The 22,813-nt window shown below is 32.9% G+C and overlaps 1 protein-coding gene across 3 annotated transcripts in view; it reads left to right on the top strand.

The window, feature by feature from the left end:
* Positions 1-22,813, top strand: part of mtd (TLD domain-containing protein mustard) — an 837,104-nt gene that overhangs the window by 677,846 nt on the left and 136,445 nt on the right. The window contains exon 1 of one of the 3 annotated variants that reach the window (XM_075380552.1): positions 12,864-13,175. The exons of the other annotated variants lie outside the window; for them this stretch is intronic. Within the exon in view, the coding sequence (XP_075236667.1) occupies positions 13,068-13,175 (108 nt within the window). The 5' untranslated portion in view covers positions 12,864-13,067. Of the gene's footprint in view, positions 1-12,863; positions 13,176-22,813 lie in introns of those variants that run through there. 3 annotated transcript variants of the gene reach the window in all.

Here is a 22,813-nt window from a genome sequence, read left to right as displayed (position 1 = left end):
GTAATCCCCGATGATGGAGAAATAATCCGAAAGCGCTTGAATAGTTAACACTCACAATTGTTGATAAGTGGGTACTCTATTTTTATATAAATTGTATAATACCAACGGTGACAGATGTTAAGATATTTGAACCTAAAATATATTAATATCATTAATAAGCATTTATATCAAATTTTCGATCGAATCCATTTTTAACGGACTATGGACCCTTACCAGGTGTGGTTTAGTTTTTCTTAATTTTTTTTTTAAATATCTTACCTACAACCCGAAAGGAAATGGGATTCTCAACCTACGGGAGCATATTTATTGCCGGTCTTTCGGCTATTTCTAACGTATACGTGACGTTTTTATAATTTTATTATCGATTAAAAATCACGTATAATTCGATTAAAAATAATTTGATTAACCTTCACATAAATTAAAAATTATTTTGGTTTTAAATATTTATTAAATGTGAAGATCAGCGTAAATAATTCAACCATAGTAAACAAAAAACGGTAATTTACCTAAAGGTATTATCTTTGGGCGTTATCAGTACTCTAGTTTAATTAGCTATCACTTTTGAAGTTGTAAGGATGTGTTCAGATGTTAATCCGTTTTGAGGAGAGAGTTTAGGGCTAAGGTTACACTTTTGTGATAAGAGGTTAGGAATTACCAAGGTTTATCAATGCTCAACACCATCTCGTAGGACAATTGGCCGAAGTTATGTTTAAACGGAAATATAGTCGTTACAAAGAAAGATTACATCACATGTTCCGTGCTATTAGTCATGCGTACGATGACCTTACTAAGAGTGCCGTCAATCATCTTCAACGACTGACTTCGACGACTGTTACGGTTAGTTTATAGTTTATTCCTCTCTCCATAAAATTTTAATCTTAACCTCTCTTCACAGAACGCATTTCAATCTGAACAGAACTTGACAGCTTACAAAATTGATCGCTAATCGACTAGGGTACTGATTACGCGAAGCGAACTTTGATCTTGCACGGGTCACGCAATGTCCAAACCTGCTTTTCGACGTTTAGATCTTATGTTTTCCAAATCCTAAGCATATCTATTATATGAAAAATTAAACTTGATCTAGTAAGAGCTCAGACATATCCGATATTGAAATGCGAAGGATTTTAATGTTTCTGAATATCGCTGTGACAGATATGCATATAAATATCCGGCCGTAATTGTAAATTATTGTTAATAATTAAAATCATTTTTTTACGTTAAAGTTAATCATTAAAATTATATTTGTAATGGGTTACAATTAAAATGGTAATACAATATAATATTAAACTTCTTCTAAGGTTGTATTATAAAATATAAATTACGCGGCTGGAACCTGTATCATGAGTCATCATGAAACAGATTATCATTATAACATAGGTGTTCAACCGATCATAAGAGGTAAATATTAAAACACACGACTGCCAAAAATAAAAAAAACATTGCTAATTTGTATAAGATAATTAAAGACCGTGCAGGTGACAATTCTGTATATAGTATAATTTTGTTTTCAAATTTTTTATTTATATATATATATATATATATATATATATACTGTGACACTCCCGGTAACGAAAGGATTCAAGCGCAGGGGTAATACATTTAAATCGGTACAGCCGTTGAGCTGCTTTTGTGGAACTAACACATGCATATACACACCCTAGATATATTACACTCCTTTTTGGGCAGTCTTATAATGTACATTTCTGAGTTTATTAGTTAATCTTTGTTCTGATTTAGTTCCATCGTGATTTTTTATTATACTAACAAAATACTCCGTTTGAATTTTCAAAAACAGAAGCTCGGTTGCGAAGATATTTCCGAATAATCATGATCTGTTTGATCGAGTACCTGATCCGTGCAAAAGTTAACTTTCAACCTAGTAATAAATATCCCGTTTGAATTTTGAAAATAGGACGATTGCTTGCAAAGATATAAGAGCACCCCATTGGATCTCCCAAAACAGCGCCCCAGGGGAAGCCCATTATTACTAAACAGAAATTTTATTTAACGTAAATTTAATTCTATTATTTTTGTAAAATTATTCATTCGATTGCTTTGAATCATTCACTTCAAACTCAGCTCGCACAGTGATAGAGGTTCCAATTCATTAATTCAATTCATTAAAGTGTGTGCTTCAATTGACAAATCTTCACTACTAGCGTATGACACTCTCGGTAACGTAGGATTCCAACGCGTGGTCATACATCTCTAAATCGGTTCAGCTGTTGAGCTGCTACGGTGGAAAAAACATACATATATACAACGTAAATACATTACATTCCGTTTTGGGCAGTCGTGTAAAAAGCCTACTCTTGTCAACCATTCACCAATCAGAAACGGGTATTGTTAAATGTATGAACTGTTTTTTTACTTTGATTTTAATTTGATTTAGTGTTAGCAACCATAGGTTAATTTGAAAGTACACAAATAGGTAACTAAGTTTCTATATTAAATTATTTACTTTGTTATTATTTTGGATTCTGAGGAAGAAATGTCTTTAACACCGTTCTATATTAAAGAAAAGACAGAACGTTTGGCTAATAAATAACCTATTGTCACAAAATGTATTTTTTGAAAAATTTAAAAAAAGATTCCGTAAACAATGTATTTTATCATCGATTTCAATTTATAATCCCAATATTTTCTCAACGGTAGAAAAATACGGTATGCAACTCTCTATAATGAACTCTTGCGAAATTTACGACACTCGCCGAGGCTCGTGTCGTAACTTTGCACTCGTGCATTTTTATCTCTATTTTTTTTTTTTTTCACCTCGGAACCACCGTTAGGTATTTCTTCAGAGGATGAGATGAATAATTTGTAGCGTGTGTGAAAAATGCCATGCTTGACCGAGATTCGAACTCGGGTTCTCCGGATGAAAGGCCGAGACGCTACCACTCGCGTCACAGTGGCCGGCAGTAATATTACCTTGATGTCAGATATATTCATCAGGTTGGTAAACTTAAATAACAAATCTCCAATATCAATCGTAAACATTGACATAATTGTTTATTCAGTATTTGTTCCACGGAATAATTACATATACTCGTGTATCTGTGTGTGTGTGTATATATATGTATATATACCCATATATTTCGTAGAAAAGTATATCTAAGTGCCCAGTTTCATGAGTTCTCTATTAGTTTAAGGAGTGAAAGAATTTGTTCCAGTTGATAAATTTAATTTTAAACAATTTAAGGGATGGTTATTTTTTATACATATTTCTTACGTAATGACTTTAATTTACTTTTCATCAAATAAATCGATTTCGATCATTTTTTTGTAAGATGACCTTCCTCTATCTCTATTACTGCAGTTAAATTTTTCCAGTGAATTAAAGCGTAGTCTATTATCATTGTTTTATTCAAAGTACTTTTTTATGCGAAAATTAAAAAAATATATTTGATGAAATTAAGGTAAAAGAAATAATATTTCCGCATACTTAATAGTCTTACTTCACTCTTAGTAGTAGTCTCTATTCAACGGTTTTTTAAATTCTTTTTTTATCAAAACACTTATTATACTCTTTTGTGTGTTTTTTTTCAAGTTTTCTTTGCTTTCTTACTAGAGGATTTTCTTTTGATCCTTCACCATTTTCGGAGGCCTGCGTATTTTTTAAATAAAACTATAAAATTGTAAGTACAGATTTAAAAAAAATAAATCTGTAGAAAAAAAGGAAAATGTACTAAAAACTAAAATAAATAGCTTTTCAGTTCTTTTTACTTTTTTTAAAATGTTTTTCTAAATTATAAGGTGTTAGTGTTAATTGAATTTTGTTTTTTTTATTTTTATTTTCTTTATTTATTTTTTTCGTTAACCGAGTAATAAAATGTTTTTAATAAATAACCGTTGTTGTTATTTCGTGGATGAATTGATATTTGTTGAAAAATAATGTAATAAATTGTAGTGATTGATGAATAATAAATGCTAGGTTGGATGTCTACACCAAGGGCAGATGGACGCACCACCTTATCGCGGATATAAAGCTGTGAGGCGGTCGGAGGTTTGGTGAGCTGAACTACTGGCTCACGCAATTCCTAACCGGCCATGGGGTCTTCTGCGCCTACCTGTGTAGTAGAAGGGCGGATGACCCCTATTGCCCTTACTGCGGCGACCCGGATATTCCAGAACACGTGGTATTCTGGTGCCCGCACTGGGATGATTACGCCTAGCTTGCTCGGCGATTACGGGACCGCTTAACGTGGACAACATCATAGCCACCACGTTGCGGAGCCCAAGACGTTTGATAGCATTGCAGGATTCTTCAGTTGAAGGCTCGGGGATGAGGGACAGCCCTCTGCGAAACTGCCGTTCGCACGTGCTTGCACGAATGGGTGGTAGCGATGAGGCACGGGGACTCTCGCAACCCCGAGCGAAAAAGAGCGAGTCCCGGGCTTCCGGAGTGGGGAGACCCAGGGACGGCATAGCCGGGCCTGGGCCTGGTGGATCCTACTCTAGGAGTTTGAGGCTGGCGCAAAGTGAGATCCAACCGGCGGGCCGAGACGTGGAGGCCCGTTAGAGTAAAGACACTTCCCTGGGCTGTGTAATACTTAACTGCAGGATCCGGCCCGAGGGAGAAGAATAAAAAAAAAAAAAACGCTAGTGATTATGTACTGTAGCAATGAAATTTTTAACCGCTTCCTTGTGTTATAAATAGCAGATCACAATAACAATGATGTAGTCCGTGTTATTGTCTGATGTTATATTACTTTTTTTTATATTTCGCATCAGTTACGTAGCAATTCGTTCTTACAAAATATTTTAATTTTTCAGCTTAATATAAGTAATTAAAAAATCATTACCTTCAAACAAAAACCAAAATATTTTTTTCAAAAAACGCTCAAAATTGGACCAGGATTAGAAAAAAGATTAGTTATTGAGCACTAATATAATATATTCTAAAGTGTGTGTGTGTTGTCTTGTCTTTAGAATAAAGAATAATATCTGTAGACTCTCTATAGTAGCTTTTAACAGAGTAATTGTAAAAATTAATTAAGTATATCCTTGTTTATTTTACCGTTGTAATTTAGCGAATTAAACTATAAAGTCATCGCCAATAATGTAACAAGTCTAGCATAATTAGGGTAAATAATTATTACAGATAATTGATAAATTATTTAGAAAATGAATAAGGTCGATACGAATAATTACTTTTGATGTTCTAAGTCAATGAATTATCAATAAATCAATATTTTTTAGTCCAGTTTACTTGCTGCACTTAATTCATTTCGTCATTTTTCAGTATCGGTTTCACTTCTTTTTTTTTTTAAATCTTATTTACATAATTAAATCAGACTTCTTAATTACTTATATCTATGTATATTCGTATGCCTAATTTGTAAACATTTATTCACAGTTTCCTTGACCTTATTTTAATTTTTTTATTTTATTATTTTTTTTAACTGTTCACTTCGTTAAATGATTAATTAATTATTCATTTATTTTAATAGCTTTTAAATTTTCCGTTACAATAATTCTGTTAATTGACTTAAGTTATCTTATTTCATTATAAGTTTAAATAAAATTCGGTGTCGATTTAATATTATTTTTTCTTATATTATTGTGTTTTTTGGGCGGTTATTTTCTTTAAAGAAATTTCGGTAAGAAATAGTAAAAAAAATGTATATTTAATAATAAAAATAAATTTTGGCATTTTCTAGTAATAAAGAATAAGAAGTATCTTATCGTGCCGGTCACCGTGGCACGAATGGTACGTCACGGCCTTTCATTTGAAGTTCCCGGTCAGACGTGGCATTTTCACACGCTACAAAATTGTCATTTCATCTCATTATCTGAAACAATACGTAACGGTGGTCCCGGTGGCCAAAAAAATATTAAAAAAAGAAAAAAGTACCTTACCGAGATTCGAACGAGGATTAGGTTGGTTTAGAAGTGATCCTAACTACACTTAATTTAGTTTATTTTACCGATGAGTTTGAAATTTAGAAATATGGAAAAATATTGGTTTCATTGTGATATTAAAACATTACGGAATGATCTTATTTTATTGTCAAAGTCTTCTTTGTTAACTCATACAATTTCATCTAATTATTTTAATTTTTTCATTAAAAAATTGTTTTACTTTCCCGGTAAACAGCTATATTAAAGGGGAAAGTACAGTAATCGTGTCTAAAATGGGGTATCCGTTTTTTTTTCAATTTTTTACGTTTTAGGGTCCACTTAGTTTACCTAGACGAAAAAAAACATCTATGTATGTCTATACGAATATGTGTCGCACTGCTTTTGGCCTTATAACTCAGGATTACGATTTTCTTCAAATTTGGCTCAAATACCGAGCGATTCAAAAAGGACTTCAAATGTTTAAAAAGCATAAAAATTTATTAGTTGATTTAGAAATTCGGTTAAGGTCTCATTTCATAGAAAAACACATCAATGATTGACTTACGTAGTTCATTAGTACCGAATTCGGCCACCAGCGCTATCATCAGTATTGTTTTTTTTTTCTTTTTCCTGTTTAGCCTCCGGGAATTACCGTTCATGTATTACGTTCAGAGGATGATATGTATGAGTGTAAATGAAGTGCAGTCTTGTACAGTCTCAGTTCGAACATTCCTGAGATGAGATGTGTGATTAATTGAAAACCAACCACCAAAGAACACCGGTATCCACGATCTAGTATTCAAATCCGTGTAAAAATAACTGACTTTACTAGGACTTGAACGCTGGAATTCTCGACTTCCAAATCAGCCGATTTGGGAAGACGCGTTAACCAATAGACCAACCCGATGGGTTAAACCTGTGCGCTACCGCAGTTGTAAAGTATAAACTTATGAAGACAAAAAAGTAGAAAATAAAAAATATGTAAAAAAATAATAAAAACGCCGCTCTTAAATTAAACTGAACTAAAAGGTAAAAAATAATTTTAGGACGGGATCTCAGAATGGATTTGACAACATGGTTTGGAAGTGATATGTAAGATTGTTTGAAAGTCATAGCTTCAGATTAGAAATTTTTTCACCCCACTCTTTAGGCTATTCATCAGGCATACAAAAAAATATTGGCAAAAATATATGAAATTTTTAATTTGTAGCTATGGCTTTCACATAATCTTATATATTATCATTAAAGCTTGTTGTCAAATCCATTCTGAGATACCGTCCTAAAATTATTTTTTACCTTCTAATGCGTTTTATTTAAGAGTGGTGTTTTAAAATTTTGTTTACATATTTTTTTTATTATAGGTAGAGATATAAACAGTGTACATAACTAGAGATGACAATTTATTTATAGAATTATACTGCATGCAAGTCACTCGCGGATCCGTTCCGCGTTATATCTTATTAACTGCAGTCATGCAAACTGCTGCGTAAAGATAGGTAATTTTCCCACCACAACTTGTTTCTTTATAAATCCACTTCAGTCTGTGATTACAATATACATCTATTTATTTACGGTGTTTTATGATTCATGAAATAGCAATTCAAGTCTTTCTTTCTTGCTTTTCTAAGAAATGAATAAATATTATTTTATCTTACGCGTCATTATTTTGTTCATTACACCATATACTTAATATATTACAATGTACATTGAAGTTCTTTTTGTGTAAAATCAAAATCGCATGACTTAACCGTATCGTAGATAATTGGAAACGAATAATTTTACAGTTCTTGGACTAACGAAGCGTAGAAAAACTTTTTTCCTGTAAAATGAATTTTATAGTTATAAAATCCCTTTTTAATTCATTCGTTTAAAATAAATGCTACCCGGTTTGTCTTTTGAACCGCATTATCAGATATCGGATACCAAAAGCATAACTGGGTTTTGTATGAGATAACCATTATAGTATTCGCAAATGATTTATACAATCATATGTTTAAGGATACGTTAAAAAAAATTTAAAAAAAAACAGTATTTCTGACAAAAATTTTATTTCACAATAAGTAAAAAAATTACAGAAACAACGGAACATCATTTGAGAAATATTTAATATTCTGTTACGACCTCCGTACGATTTTAGATATACCGCTATTCTATCATGAGTCAATCATTTACAAACATTTTTCTTATGTCACCTGTTGCCATAGACTTGCAATTTGAAATTCGGCTTTCAATTTGATTTAAGTCAGGACTGCGAGCTCCCCGGTCCAAAACTTCTACATCATTAACATCAAACCGTTCCTTGGTAGCTCGTGATTTATGACAAGGCGCGTTGTCTTGCTGTAATATGAAATTCTCTCCAACAGGTTGTGAACACTTTCTTTTTCCTGTTTACCCTCCGGGAATTACCGTTCAGGTATTACTTTAAATGGATAATATGTATGAGTGTAAATGAAGTGTAGTCTTGTACAGTCTCAGTTCGACCATTCCTGATATGTATGGTTGATTGAAACCCAACCACCAATGAACACCAGTATCTACGATCTAGTATTCAAATCCGTGTAAAAATAACTGACTTTACTAGGACTTGTACGCTGGAACTATCGACTTCCAAATCAGCTGATTAGGGAATACGCATTCATCAGTAGATCAACTCGGTGGGTTTAAGGTACCTTCCTAGTAGGCGTACAATTTACTCTTTGCACAAAATCAGCAGTATGTTCACGCTTCCATGAAGCTGCTGTGGAAGCTTTGCACCTCAAACAGTACAAACTAACCATATTTCAACGCATTATAGTTAACGACAAAGTTTCTCGGCTGTAGTTTTGTGTGGAAATGATAGAATTGAAGACAACGATACATTTTTAGACGTAGTAATTTTTAGTGATGAGTCAACGTTTCACATCAGCGGCAAGGTGAACACTCATAACTATCGAATATGGGATAGAGAATAACTTCATGGAACTTTGCAGCACATTCGTGATAGTCCAAGGTCAATGTTTTTCACGCACTAAGCAAAAAATGACTGAACGGCCTGTTCTTCTAGTAGCAACCGTAAATGGTATCATTTATCTGGACATGCTTCAAAATTTTCTAATTCCTCAGTTAGACGATGATGACCTAGATGGACACCATTGCTGTCCTGTAGACGGGGCACCACTTCACTACGGCCTAGAAGTCCGTGATTTTCTTGATACTTGATTTCCAGGTCAGTGGATCGGTTGTCACATGGCCACCTTGCTCCTCAGATTTGAACCCGCTAGATTTTTTCTCGTACTACTTCATTAAATATCGGGTTTATGTTACCACCTTTGCTTGCTGATCTTGTTGAGCTAAGATTTCGAATTAACGTCGCAGCTTCAGAGGTAATGTCCGACTTGCTGATACAGTCCAGAATGAAATCGACTTCAGGTGGGATTTATGTCGTGGAAACCAAATCGAAACCGAAGTGAATGTTTGGTGAAAAACTTGATGTGTTTTTCTATGAAATGAGACCTCATCCGAATCTGTAAGTTATATAAATAAATTTTATATGCTTTTAAAGTTGTGAAGTCGTTTTTGAAATACCCGGTAGATCGCTATAGCCTGGAAAGTAATAACACTTTTGTGATGGTTCATAGGAACTAATTTTTTATATTTATATATCCATGCATACCTTAAAACTTTATTTATATACCTTAGAAGTACTTCTACTTTAACAGTAAAGGAAAGGGGTTAAATTCTAAGCTCTAAACATATGATATGATAGGGATTTATTAATTAAATATATTTGCACGTTGCTACAGTCCGGAATGAAATCAACTTCAGGTGGGATTTATGTCGTGGAAACCAAATCGAAACCGAAGTGAATGTTGGGTGAAAAACTTGATGTGTTTTTCTATGAAATGAGACCTCATCCGAATCTGTAAGTTATATAAATAAAATTTATATGCTTTTAAAGCTGTGAAGTCGTTTATGAAATACCCGGTAGATCGCTATAGCCTGGAAAGTAATAATACTTTTGTGATGGTTCATAGGAACTAATTTTTTATATTTATATATCCATGCATACCTTAAAACTTTATTTATATACCTTAGAAGTACTTCTACTTTAACAGTAAAGGAAAGGGGTTAAATTCTAAGCTCTAAACTTATGATATGATAGGGATTTATTAATTAAATATATTTGCACGTTTCTTGATATACATATTTGTTTTTATTTTGGTTGTAGGTGTCGCATCACGGAGTTCGTTAGAACTTCGTCGGTAAGAGGCGACGAAGTCAACGAATTGCGTTTACAGTTCTAAACATGACCTAACTTAACAGTGAAATGAAAATGGGGGGAAAAAATAATAAGCGTGAAAAGATTATATTTCAGTTCAGTTAGATTAGTAATAAAGAATACTTTTAAAAAAATTCCACGTATTTTGTTAGACGTCTTTTTTCCCCCATTTGATGAACCACGGGAATCGAATATGTCATTCATTTTTTTACGGTGACTTTACGAATCGCGCCGTTAGATAGCAGTACTTGATAGTACTGCTAAGTAGCGTACAAAAACTTGATAATGTACTTGTACTTAAAATTTAAAAAAATATATACTACAGCTTGTTTTAATAGTAAATGCTCTTATGTAAATGAAAGTACGAAGTGAAACAATTGTTTTAATTCCCATCACTTCTTAAAAAAAAAATACATATATATATATATATATATATATATATATATATATATATATATAAAAGTATTAGTTTACAAGAGATTATAATAATTTTATAACAAAGGAATAAATAAAACAGAAATAAATTCCATCGGTAAAATCTAATTTAACAATAAAAATCGAGGGTTACATTTACAAAGTGAAGTACAATATTACATCACGGATTTTCGATCGTAAAGGCCATCATACTAGTTTTATTAAAAAAGGAAAAATATGATGTAAAGTGAATGATATGACTATCAACAAAAAAAAATTTGCCGTGAAATTCAATTTGTTTGTTCTAAGGCAATAAATTTTAATAATAAATCCATAAGATAGCAATCAGTAATTCATCAAAATAATAAAAGAATTATCTAACAAAACGCAATAATATCCAAAAAAAATTACAATGAAATTATAAACCGTACGGTAAGAGTCTTCCAGATATAATTTTTTTTTCGCTCAAAAAACAAAAATTTCTGTAATATAAATAACAGAAATAAAAACGATTTTTTTATTCGTTAAATACATAAACGATCCTGATATCAAAAAAGGTAACCCATCGGGTTGGTCTAGTGGTTAACGCGTCTTCCCAAATCAGGTGATTTGCAAAGTCGAGAGTTACAGCGTTCAAGTCCTAATAAAGCCAGTTATCTTTACACGGATTTGAATACTAGGTCGTGGATACCAGTGTTCTTTGGTGGTTGGGTTTCAATTAATCACACATTTGTATAAGACTACACTTCATTTTACACTCGTACATATCATCCTCTGAAGAATTATCTAAACGGTAGTTACCGGAGGCTACACAGGAAAAAAGAGGATATCAAAAAAGGTAAGACACTACATTTCTATTATCAAAATCTTGTTATTAATGTAGAATTTTCGTTAAAAAAAAATACATGTTAAATAAAACTTACCGATCCGATTTCATTTTTATGTAATACCTATCGGATTTACAGAAGTAATACAAATCTTCTGATTATTTGTTGTTTAATAAATAAAATCGGGCCGGTAAGTTTTGTTATTTTTTTTTTTTGCTTATAAATGGAACGCTTAAACATTTTTTATTTATTTTTTTATATCTATTGCCTATTACATATATTTAACATCTATTTTTTTTTTTTTAAAGAAAATTGTTAGTTAATAACAGATTTTGATAATAGAAATGTAGTGTGTTACCTTTTTTGATAACGGTATAATTCTGTTAATAACAGTTTTATGTATATTACAGAAATTTTTGTTTTTTGAGCGAAAAAAAAATGATATCTGGAAGACTCTTACCGTACGGTTTATAATTTCATTGTAAATTTCTTTTTTATTTTCTTTACACAGATTTTTTACGAAGAATTTTGTATGTGTGTGTGTGTGTGTGTGTGTGTGTGTGTACACGCGTTGTTTTTTATTATTATTAATCAACTAGCAGACCTAGTAATGCTTCGCTATTGCTAGATTTGAGTATATTTATATATATATATATATATATATATATATATATATATATATATAGATTAAATGAACACAATTGAAAGTTTGATAAAACATTAACAAACTGAACATTACAGAACTTTACAAAATTTAACTTTTCATTTATCCCTTTTTCCTTTATTGCCGCGCGTAAATCGATCCAGTACTGTTTTAGTCTATAGCAGACACACATACGAACATTGTCTTTTATATATATATATATATCAATTGCTAAAACAGTAAAGTTTAAATTTTATCTATAATGTCTATAAGCATACTGTGAAAGAATAGTCTGGTTATAATAAAAATATAACCTACGGTGTACTAAAATCATTATCTTGTTGCGCAACTTTTATTATTAGTTTTTTAATGTGTATATATATATATATACATATAGAAATCACTATTAATATTATTTTCTTCTTCACTTTACCTGTTTTTGTTTATTATTATTGTCATGCAGGTTTCGCTATGATTAGTTAGTTATTGTCCTATTATGATAGCCTGTTTTTTTTTTGTGGTAATAATACTTCAGTGTTTCATTCCGTTGTCATATGTTACGTATTTGTTTATTTATGTACTTATTTTAAAAACTTTGTTGATAAAAAAGTACTCATTATTATTATTATTATTACTACTATTACTAATACTTGACTCATTTAAAGAATTAAGTCGTTGTTTTGTATTAGTTTATATATTTTATTATTTCAGTTTTTATCTGTATTTTGCGATAAACATATCTATTTTAAGTATTTAAGTATACATATTACACACATGTATATATATATATATATATATATATATATTGAACATAAGTGTTTATTACGTTCTTGTGCATCTTACTACTTCAATATTAGTTTTTTCAACGTTTCCGTTAGTGGTGTTCGTGTGACTCTTTATAACGGGCTATTAGTAAAATTGACGTTATTGTGAACTTTTGGTTTTATTAATTGTGTCTTTATTTTTATTAAGTGAATTTTTTTTTGTTCGTTAATTTTGTTTTATACTTGTTTTTGTACATTTGCGAGTTGCGGTTTGTTTTTGTTGGACGAAACGTTTTTAAGAGAAAAAAAATTACACCATGAATAAAGTAGCTCTTACTACTAATTTACATAATGTATGGAAATTACTACGTACATTTTATAAAAGTTTTTTCCGTATACCAAAAATGAGGGATAAATTCACTCGGGTAAGTTTATATATATTTATAATTATTTTCATAAAATTGTGTTTATTTTTCTTTGTATGGAAACTTATGGGACATCCTATATATTAGTATTTACGTATTATTATTACTTAAAAAGAACAAGTTTATTATACTTAGATTCATTCAGGCAATTATATACATCTATAGTGTCACAATTTCAATATGAGTAATAAAACCTTTTAAGTCATCCTTTGAAAGTTTTCATTAAATTATACTGGTTGAAATAAATATTTCTCTCTAATTGGGTTCCTGATAACAATAACGGTTTTTTTAAATAGTTTTTTTTTGCGGAATCGATGAGATGTTTGAAAATTATTACACCTTAAACAACAGTACCATCGTCTAAGCTAATGTAATTTAATAAAAAATAATTTTTTATCCTTTTTTTCTTTTAATTTTTGATGAATTTTTTTTTTTATTAAAAGTCGAGGATCTTGTACGATAAATGAGTAAAAAAAGAATATAAAGTTTTATTATCATAAGCAGTAGTTTGCATGATTAATGAAAAAGATACCTACTAAATAATCCTTTTTTTGATCTTCGAAAAATGCCGTCAAAACGTTTTTTTGTATAATTCTAATTCTTCTAGGAACTAGAAGATTCCCAGAAGATTATCAGTTTATTACAGTTCCTAGAAGACATATAGTCATGATACCAAAGAAAGCAGGGGCAGATAAATGTGAAGAATACAGAACAATTAGTTTAACTAGTCGTGCATCAAAAATCTTAACTAGAATTCTATACAGAAGAATTGAGAGGAGAGTGGAGGAAGTGTTAGGAGAAGACCGATTTGGTTTCAGTAAAAGTATAGGGATAAGGGAAGAAATTTTAGGCCTCAGATTAATAGTAGAAGGAAGATTAAAGAAAAACAAACCGACATACTTGGCGTTTATAGACCTAGAAAAGGCATTCGATAACGTAGACTGGAATAAAATGTTCAGCATTTTTAAAAAAATTAGGGTTCAAATACAGAGATAGAAGAACCATTGCTAACATGTGCAGGAACCAAACAGCAACAGTAACAATTGAAGAACATAAGAAAGAAGCCGTAATAAGAAAGGGAGTCCGACAAGGATGTTCCCTATCTCCGTTACTTTTTAATCTTTACATGGATCTAGCAGTTAATGATGTTAAAGAACAATTTAGATTCGGAGTAACAGTACAAGGTGAAAAGATAAAGATGCTACGATTTGCTGATGATATAGTAATTCTAGCCGAGAGTAAAAAGGATTTAGAAGAAACAATGAACGGCATAGATTAAGTCCTACGCAAGAACTATCGCATGAAAATAAACAAGAACAAAACAAAAGTAATGAAATGTAGTAGAAATAACAAACATGGACCACTGAATGTGAAAATAGGAGGAGAAAAGATTATGGAGGTAGAAGAATTTTGTTATTTGGGAAGTAGAATTACTAAAGATGGACGAAGCAGGAGCGATATAAAATGCCGAATAGCACAAGCGAAACGAGCCTTCAGTAAGAAATATAATTTGTTTACATCAAAAATTAATTTAAATGTCAGGAAAAGATTTTTGAAAGTATATGTTTGGAGCGTCGCTTTATATGGAAGTGAAACTTGGACGATCGGAGTATCTGAGAAAAAAAGATTAGAAGCTTTTGAAATGCGGTGCTATAGGAGAATGTTAAATAGGAATGTATAATAGGAAAAATATAGTTAAAAGAAGAGACAGACTTATAGGCCACATACTAAGGCATCCTGGAATAGTCGCTTTAATATTGGAAGGCTTTAATATTAGAAGGAAAAAATTGTGTAGGCAGGCCACGTTTGGAATATGTAAAACAAATTGTTAGGGATGTAGGATGTAGAGGGTATACTGAAATGAAACGACTAGCACTAGATAGGGAATCTTGGAGAGCTGCATCAAACCAGTCAAATGACTGAAGACAAAAAAAAGAAGACATCATTATGATAAAATTGGCTTCAAATAAATGTAGCGAATTTTTTTAAATTCGTAAGTTTTAAAAATTATTAAAATAGTCCGATTTAGTTTTGGCATCATCGGTAGCACGCTGGCCGATATGTTATTGCAATATATCTACCGCCGAGGTTTTTGAAGATGACCTCCGGTAAAGTCCATCAGGGTACGGAGTGGGCTCCGTGGTTACCGGAAATGTCACATGGTGGGTGTGTTTCCCTTCGGGGTCTGGATAATATACCCAATCAATATCTTCTTCCCAACTTAAATATTAACTTAAAATTATATCTAGAAATGTTTTACATTTACCAAATTTATGCTTTTTATGGTCGTTTTCAGGGTATGACGGGAAGGTCACCTGTAATAAGTTCGATTGATTTAATTTTATCAAAATTAATTTTTAAACGATTAATTTTCAGCCGATTTAAAGTTTATTTCTCCTGGACCTGGATTTTTTTAATAAATGATCAGCGTACACCTCACCTCTCAAGTACATTTTCCAATCCGTTATCGCTTCACTTGACATTAACAATTCTCTCGAAAAAATTTAGTCCTATATTCATGACCCCAACATTATATTAACAGTAGAATGTTTTGTAGCGATAGTTTACTATCCACGAGCCACGCGTTTTTTTCTCAAAGCAAATTTTTGTGCATGATATTTTCTTACATATCCGACACGAATGTCTTAAATGAAATTTCAATTTCATTTGATGTTTTTTTTATATAAATTCTTCTAGTATGTATTATTTTTTTTTGATGGAAAACATTTCGCAGCGTTCTCTTTGTCATTGTTATAGAGAAGGTGTGCGATAGTTCCATGACGTCTATAATAACGACACTTATATAATAACAGAAAACAGTAGTATTTTTATCGTGTTATAGAGTTACTACGGTATTTCTCTAATGCTTAATTCATCAATTATTATAAAACATGCTATATTAAGTAATTTTTATGTGAAAAAAATACGAAAAAGGAGTAAACATTCAACGCTTTTCCTTTTGTTTTAATCATATTGCAATATCTTCTTTTTCTGTTTAGCATCCGGAACCACCGTGAGGTATTAGTTCAAAGGATGAATGAGGATGATATATATATATATGAATGTAACTGGAAGTGTAGTCATGTACAGTCTCAGGTCGACCGTTCCTGAGATGTGTGGTTAAATGAAACCCAACCACCAAAGAACAGACGTATCCTCGATCTAGTATTCAAATCCGTATAAAAGTAACTGTCTTTACTGGGAAATGAACCTTAGAAACTCTCGACTTCGAAATTAATTGACTTGCGATGACGATTTCACCAGTAGACCATATTGCGATATCTACCGGGCAAAAACGTTTTCGTACCAAAGTCGATTAAAAATGAAAAAAACTTGTTCTTTTGGTACTTCCACTCGATTCGCAATCCGATTATTTCTAATGATAAAACGAACCTTGCGGGCAATGTATATACAATATATCTGTACCTATAAACTTGTGCTGACTGACTGATTCATCAAAGCCCAGCAAAAACTACTGAAGATAAATTGATAAAAATTTATATACACGTTCTTCTTACGGTGTAAGTGCACATAAAGGATTTTTTTTTTTAATTTTCGAGTTTAAAGGGATAAAATGAGATAACATTAAATTTTACTTTTTTTTGTAATCCTCGGTAATAAATGACGTTCATCGACTTCATATTGGTGTATATAATTTTCATGTAAATATCTAAAAACCAGTTTCTAGATTTTTCGAAATTCTACCTTGAGAGGAGGTGAAGAAAGGTAAAATCATTTTTAAGAACGATTGCAAATTTTACCAATTTCCGACTATAATAAATGAGATATTTACTAAACTCGGGCTTGCAAATATTCTTCAGATAAATATCTAAAAACCACTTTCGAGATTTTCGAATCTCGATTTTTTAAGGGGTATAATGGTGTACGGCGCGGAGGTTCATCCAACACAGATACTGCCACTGTTAATACACGTGCGATGCGACTTGATGCACCTGCCTACGGTTACTTGAACAAAAACAAAAAATAAAAAAAATTTAAAAAAAGTATGAAAACTAATTAAGGTCACCTTCTTATTCGTCGGGTAACGTTAAGAACCGAACAAAATACATTTTTACCCGTATGAAGGACGGGTAACCATTTTGACCCCGAAGAGAAAGACACCCGCCACGTAACGGATCCAGTTGCGCTACACCACCCCCTCCGTACCTAGCCCTTGGGGGCTTTACCGTAGGTCGTCTTCAACAAGCCTTAAGACATCTTACAGTCTGACCTCAGTCATTACGAAAAACTTTAGTTTGTGCGTGCGGGACAGGATATACGCGCGCTCTTATCCCTAACATTGTTCGGATCACAGACAAACTCTTCCATCTCACCACACAAACAGTAGAACATATCAATCACTTCCGTCAGTTTCATCCGAGACCAAATCCGATAAGGCCAACCGTTTCTCTAGTTTCTTCAGCGCATCGACCTCAGCCTATTTGGCCTTGAAAGGCTGTAACGCTTGCTTTCCGTGATCAGCAGTAGTCGGGCTAACATATTTATACTTTCCTCAACCGTCCTAGCGTGGTATGAATCTTCAACAGTTGCGCTATCAATCCCAAGCGCCCAAACAGCCTTCGCAGCCTTAACTTTTCTAACCGCACCCGAAGGTGATTCCTTTAAAGGAGACATCCCCTTTTCCTTTCCTCCGGGGACCGCATTCGGTAGGTTTGCGCCTGACTTACACCCGCCATACTAACGGCCTTGTCTGCTCCCTTCCATCGCCTTAATCACCTGCCTTACGTCCATTCATACTAAGAAAACAGATATCTCAAACGCAAAAAAAAAAAAAACACCAAAAATCAAAGTCTAGAAAGAACACAAAAATTCAATCAAGAAATAACTAAGCAAACGAAACCAGCTATAACTATTATTTTTAAGGCTATTTTGAAACTCGCATTCTTAGATCACTCAAACTTTTCGGGTCCTGCACTCACCAAACTGCTGTTCTGAATAAATTACCATACATTGATATTTTTTATAAATTGAATAGGCTTTAATTTTTACTAAGAAGCATGTGGTTAATGAACACATGGGGAGTCCAAATAGTAGATTATAATTGTTACTGACATTTTTTCCTTTTTATAGCTTAGTCATAAAATGTAGATATGAAAGAGAGCTATTAAAGTATATAAAACTCCTGTTATCTCCTCACTTAATGATAATGAATTCTTAATTGATTAAATTTAATTTTTGTGCCAATTAAGTTATTAAATAAAAAAATTAAAAATAAGTAACGGATAATAAACTTTTAGACTAACATTATTTTTAGATAGGGTCAAAAGAAAGGTATTTTTATTGTAATGGGTTCCATGATTCGACTTATAGAAAATTTTTACATATCTTTGTGTTTCACATCCCCAGACCCTAAAGCTACCGTCAGTTCAAAAGATTATTTCACTTTCTTGTGGACACGATAAATGCCGTAATTTTGCGCCAATTACTTTCAAATTGATACATAAAATAATCTCGATCGAGTTCTTTAATGGGCAAAATTGGACCATGGGGAGGGGGGCTATTTCGAAAAAACAAAATATCGTTATTACTTTCTTATTAAATAAAATATCAAATTCGTTTAAAGTTCCTATTATTCTTTGGATAAGGGCTTAACCAAGTAAAGTTTTTTGATATCATTGGTCCACGGGGTAGAAAAAAAAAGGGTTTTGAAGATAAAAAAAATCATATCTTCCTTAATAGGCACCGTATCGGTTTAAAGTGGTCGTTAGTCTTTTAAACATTACTTAAATTTTGAGATGATCAAAATGTTGTTGGAATTTTAAGAGATGGGGCTTGTCGTATGCTAAACATGTGAAACTTTTTTCACATGCAACAATTGTCATATTGAGTAAATTTTAAGTTTTTCTTAACTTTAAGGTGGAAATATTTTTCATCCCCTATTTAGTACCGGTGAAATCTATTATTATTACACCTTCCAGCGTGTCGAAAGGGATTTTTTTTTAATTTTAATTGGTTACCCCGTCAAGGTCTGACCAATCCGAATATAATTTCGGCAGTTATTATTTTCACGTTAGTTCTTTATTATATTTGTTGTTTATTTACTTTTTAATTCGGGTTATCAAATTATCAATTAGTATTTACGAAAAATTGTTCTTAAAGTTTCATTATATACCAGGGACGATCAGAAAGTAAGTTACACCTCCTCTATGAAACAAACACACATTTATAAGACAATTTTTTTTTATTGAACAAAAACTACATTTTTTTATCTACTTTTCGACATAATCACCAAGTTTTTCTAAACACTTTTCATAAAATTTCGTCCAATTTCCTTCAACCATGTAAGGACCGCTTCCTTCATTAGCGAAACGCTCCTCTCCCAGGTCTCGCTTCAGATGACCAAACAGGTGGTAGTCGCAGGGTGCTAAGTCAGTGCTATTTAAGGTAGTCTACACAAAAACCGTTGATTAGTAATATGCTACTCATATCATAAAGTTTATCCGATTTTCGGAAAGATGCCCACAGTTTAAAGGTGGCCTGAAATCCTTCTTTGGATGGAGTTATTTGTTTCTGTTACTAGATAGGCCCTTTAATTCAGCTATCCTTTCCCTCTCCTTTCAGCTATTTTTCTCTTGGTTTTTGGTAGTCGCACTGTGAACGACGGGGAGGCCTCTTTTAGTTACTGCATTTTAATATTTGTACAAGTTTCTTCAGTACTGTTTACTTTTATAATTCAAAAATAATAATCCACAGCCTTCTGTTTGAAATCAATTTTGCTGATCTAGCTAGGTGTAATGTACATCGTAATACTTCTGAGTACTGAGAGAATTACTACATTTTTTGACTCAGTAAAGGTCGAAAAACCGAGCGATAATTTATATCGTCGATTACTTCGAGTATAATAATCTATATCAAACCTATCGGTTTGGTCTAGGGGTGAACTCGTCATCGCAAATCAGCTGATTTCGAAGTCGAGAGTTCAAATCCTATAAAGGCAGTTACTTTTATTGGGATTTGAGTACTAGATCGTGGATACCGGTGTTCTTTAGTTGTTGGGTTTGAATTAACTAAAATTCTCAGAAATGGTCGACCTGAGATAAGATAATACTACATTTACATTCATATTTATCATCCTTTGAAACAATACCTTACGGTGGTTCCGGAGGGTAAATAGAAAAGAAAGAATAACCTATAATAACGTAAAAGAAGATTTCATGTTCATAATACATTGTATTTATAATTATATTGAAATATGAACTACTTATTACTTTATTTTTACCAAATTTTGTATTTATTACGTAATTTTGGGTTTTGGGATACCATAAGAAACATAATCACTATGTATTGGTAAACCCGTTGGGTCATTTGTTTAGGTGAATACGCGTATAATTATAATAGAGACAGAAAATTTTCCTTTACAGTAAAGTCAATTTATAAAATTATTTTTTTAATTAGTATGGAATATTTACGAAAATTATCTTTTCAGTCTATGTGTAAAGCACTGTGATATCGTTGGACGATTTATGCAAATATATTCATATTTAAATTATCTACCTAGTTAAAAAAAATGATGGCTTTTGAACTAAAATTATGCATTTACTATTTGGCTACCTTCTGTTTACATTTATATGTATAACGTTTTATCTTTTTTTTCTGAAAAATTATAGATCCTTAGTTTTTTTTCTATTCGAAACATTGTATTTTATCTGAATATATACAGAATTTCTCTTGTGCATTAAAAAACATAAATCGAACTGAAATTTGCCCAGATTTCGTTTTTCAGTTTGTCAGTATTAATGATATTAAATACTTATTGCTTTAATAAAAATCCACCTAAACCACTAACAGAAATATGTTTATATACCAGTTACTCGTGGGTGTCGCCGTGGGAATAAGTTACTGCTGTTCACTCACCGATATTCAAAGTTGCTAATGAAAATTCGGTACGCTCGAGGATGGTGGGGGGAAAGTGGACAAATATTTTCCGTTTCAGGTGACGCTTGCGGTCATAAACAAAGGATTTTGTCGGGGTGGGTCCTGGTTTGAGGCTCAACTGTAGGAGGGCTACGCATGGCCAATCGCTACCTTGGTGCAATCATACGTCACCACTCTATTCACCAAGCTGGGAGGAGCCATCCCTCCCACCCATGACGTGGCACGATTGCGAGATCTTACCTTTATTAGCATAAGACCACGAATTCTGACTTCGTGGGCTGACACAGCAAACATCTTGACATTATGTTCTCGTCATCGCATGCTTGCGGCTGAGCATCTTGCTCCCGAATTTAGAACTCTGTACGGGACAAGGGAGCTATCAGTGATAAATGTATTATATTCTATACGAAAACAACCCCAAAGGAACTCAAAATGGTACTCATCCCTGAACTTCTTCCGCTATCTTAGTTTGGATAATTGTGAACAAAATTGTCGACACCAAGTTTCATGCCGAAATCTTTCAAGCATGCTTTCCTATTCTTCATAAACCTGTCACACGCAAACACAGTGTGCTCTGCAATATCTTCCCTCCCGCAGTATTAATATTTGGCGGATGTTCTCAATAGACACGCGCAAAGGTATCCTTTAAAGCTTCACTGACCGGTGAGGAACTGGATCAACTCAACACGCTTCCGGTCGAGGCATCGCTGTAGATCCGGAACCAGTTTTTGGGTCCATCTAACCTTGATCAATCATGTCTAAATACGAAGGAGTAACGCCTCCTCCCACTTTCGAACAAGGAGGTCCAGGGCTGCTATACCGCCACAATCTCGGCGGGATCGCTCGAGACCTGCAGACGCAGCATAGCCGTAGAGAGACAGTCGTGCGGACACGGTTCAAAATTTCCCTAGTTCTTCCCTTTTTGAACGGGACTGACCTGGCTGGTTCTCTATACAACACGCCACTTGGTGATATAACCCTCCGCTTAAACGTACGAGGGTCCAAGATGTTTTTCATTACCTAACCGATGGAGGGCTCTAGAGACTCCTCGGTCAGATGCGTCCGAAACATGTTGTTTTTGTCTAAGCTTATTCCTAGGTACTTCTGCAGCCGTGTCCAGCCCTACAAAAGATATGGTTGAGCTTCCGCCTACCCTAGACTACGACCACTTGGGTGGGTGTAAGTGTAGCCCGATAGCCTGCTGACGCGATACGATTCTACGTATCTCCTCGTTGCTATTTATCTTGATCTTCCGCTTCGACTTGACTTTACGACTAGAGCGAAGTCGTTTATAATAGCCATTTCCTTGCGTCGTCGTGAAAGTCATTTGAAGAAGAATTTGATTAAAAAAAATGTTGTACGTTAACGTTATTTGATTGTTTTCGAATTACGATTATCAAAAATATTTCAGCCTGAACTTCGCTCTTCAGATCAACTAATGTTGTACTAAAATTCTTATCTGCCTAAGTAGTTTTATTTAACCTTCTTCTTCTTTTTCCTGTTTAGCCTCCGGTAACTACCGTTTTTAGATAATACTTCAGAGGATGAATGAGGATGATTTGTATGAGTGTAAATGAAGTGTGGTCTTGTACATTCTCAGTTTGACCAATCCTGAGATGTGTGGTTAATTGAAACCCAACCACCAAAGAACACCGGTATCCACGATCTAGCATTCAAACCCATGTAAAAATAACTGGCTTTACTAGCACTTGAACGCTGGAACTCTCGGCTTCCAAATCAGT

Source organism: Lycorma delicatula, chromosome 12 (assembly GCF_047948215.1).
Source record: "Lycorma delicatula isolate Av1 chromosome 12, ASM4794821v1, whole genome shotgun sequence".
Taxonomy (NCBI): Eukaryota; Metazoa; Arthropoda; class Insecta; order Hemiptera; family Fulgoridae; genus Lycorma; species Lycorma delicatula.
This window is presented reverse-complemented; position numbering and strand designations above follow the sequence as displayed.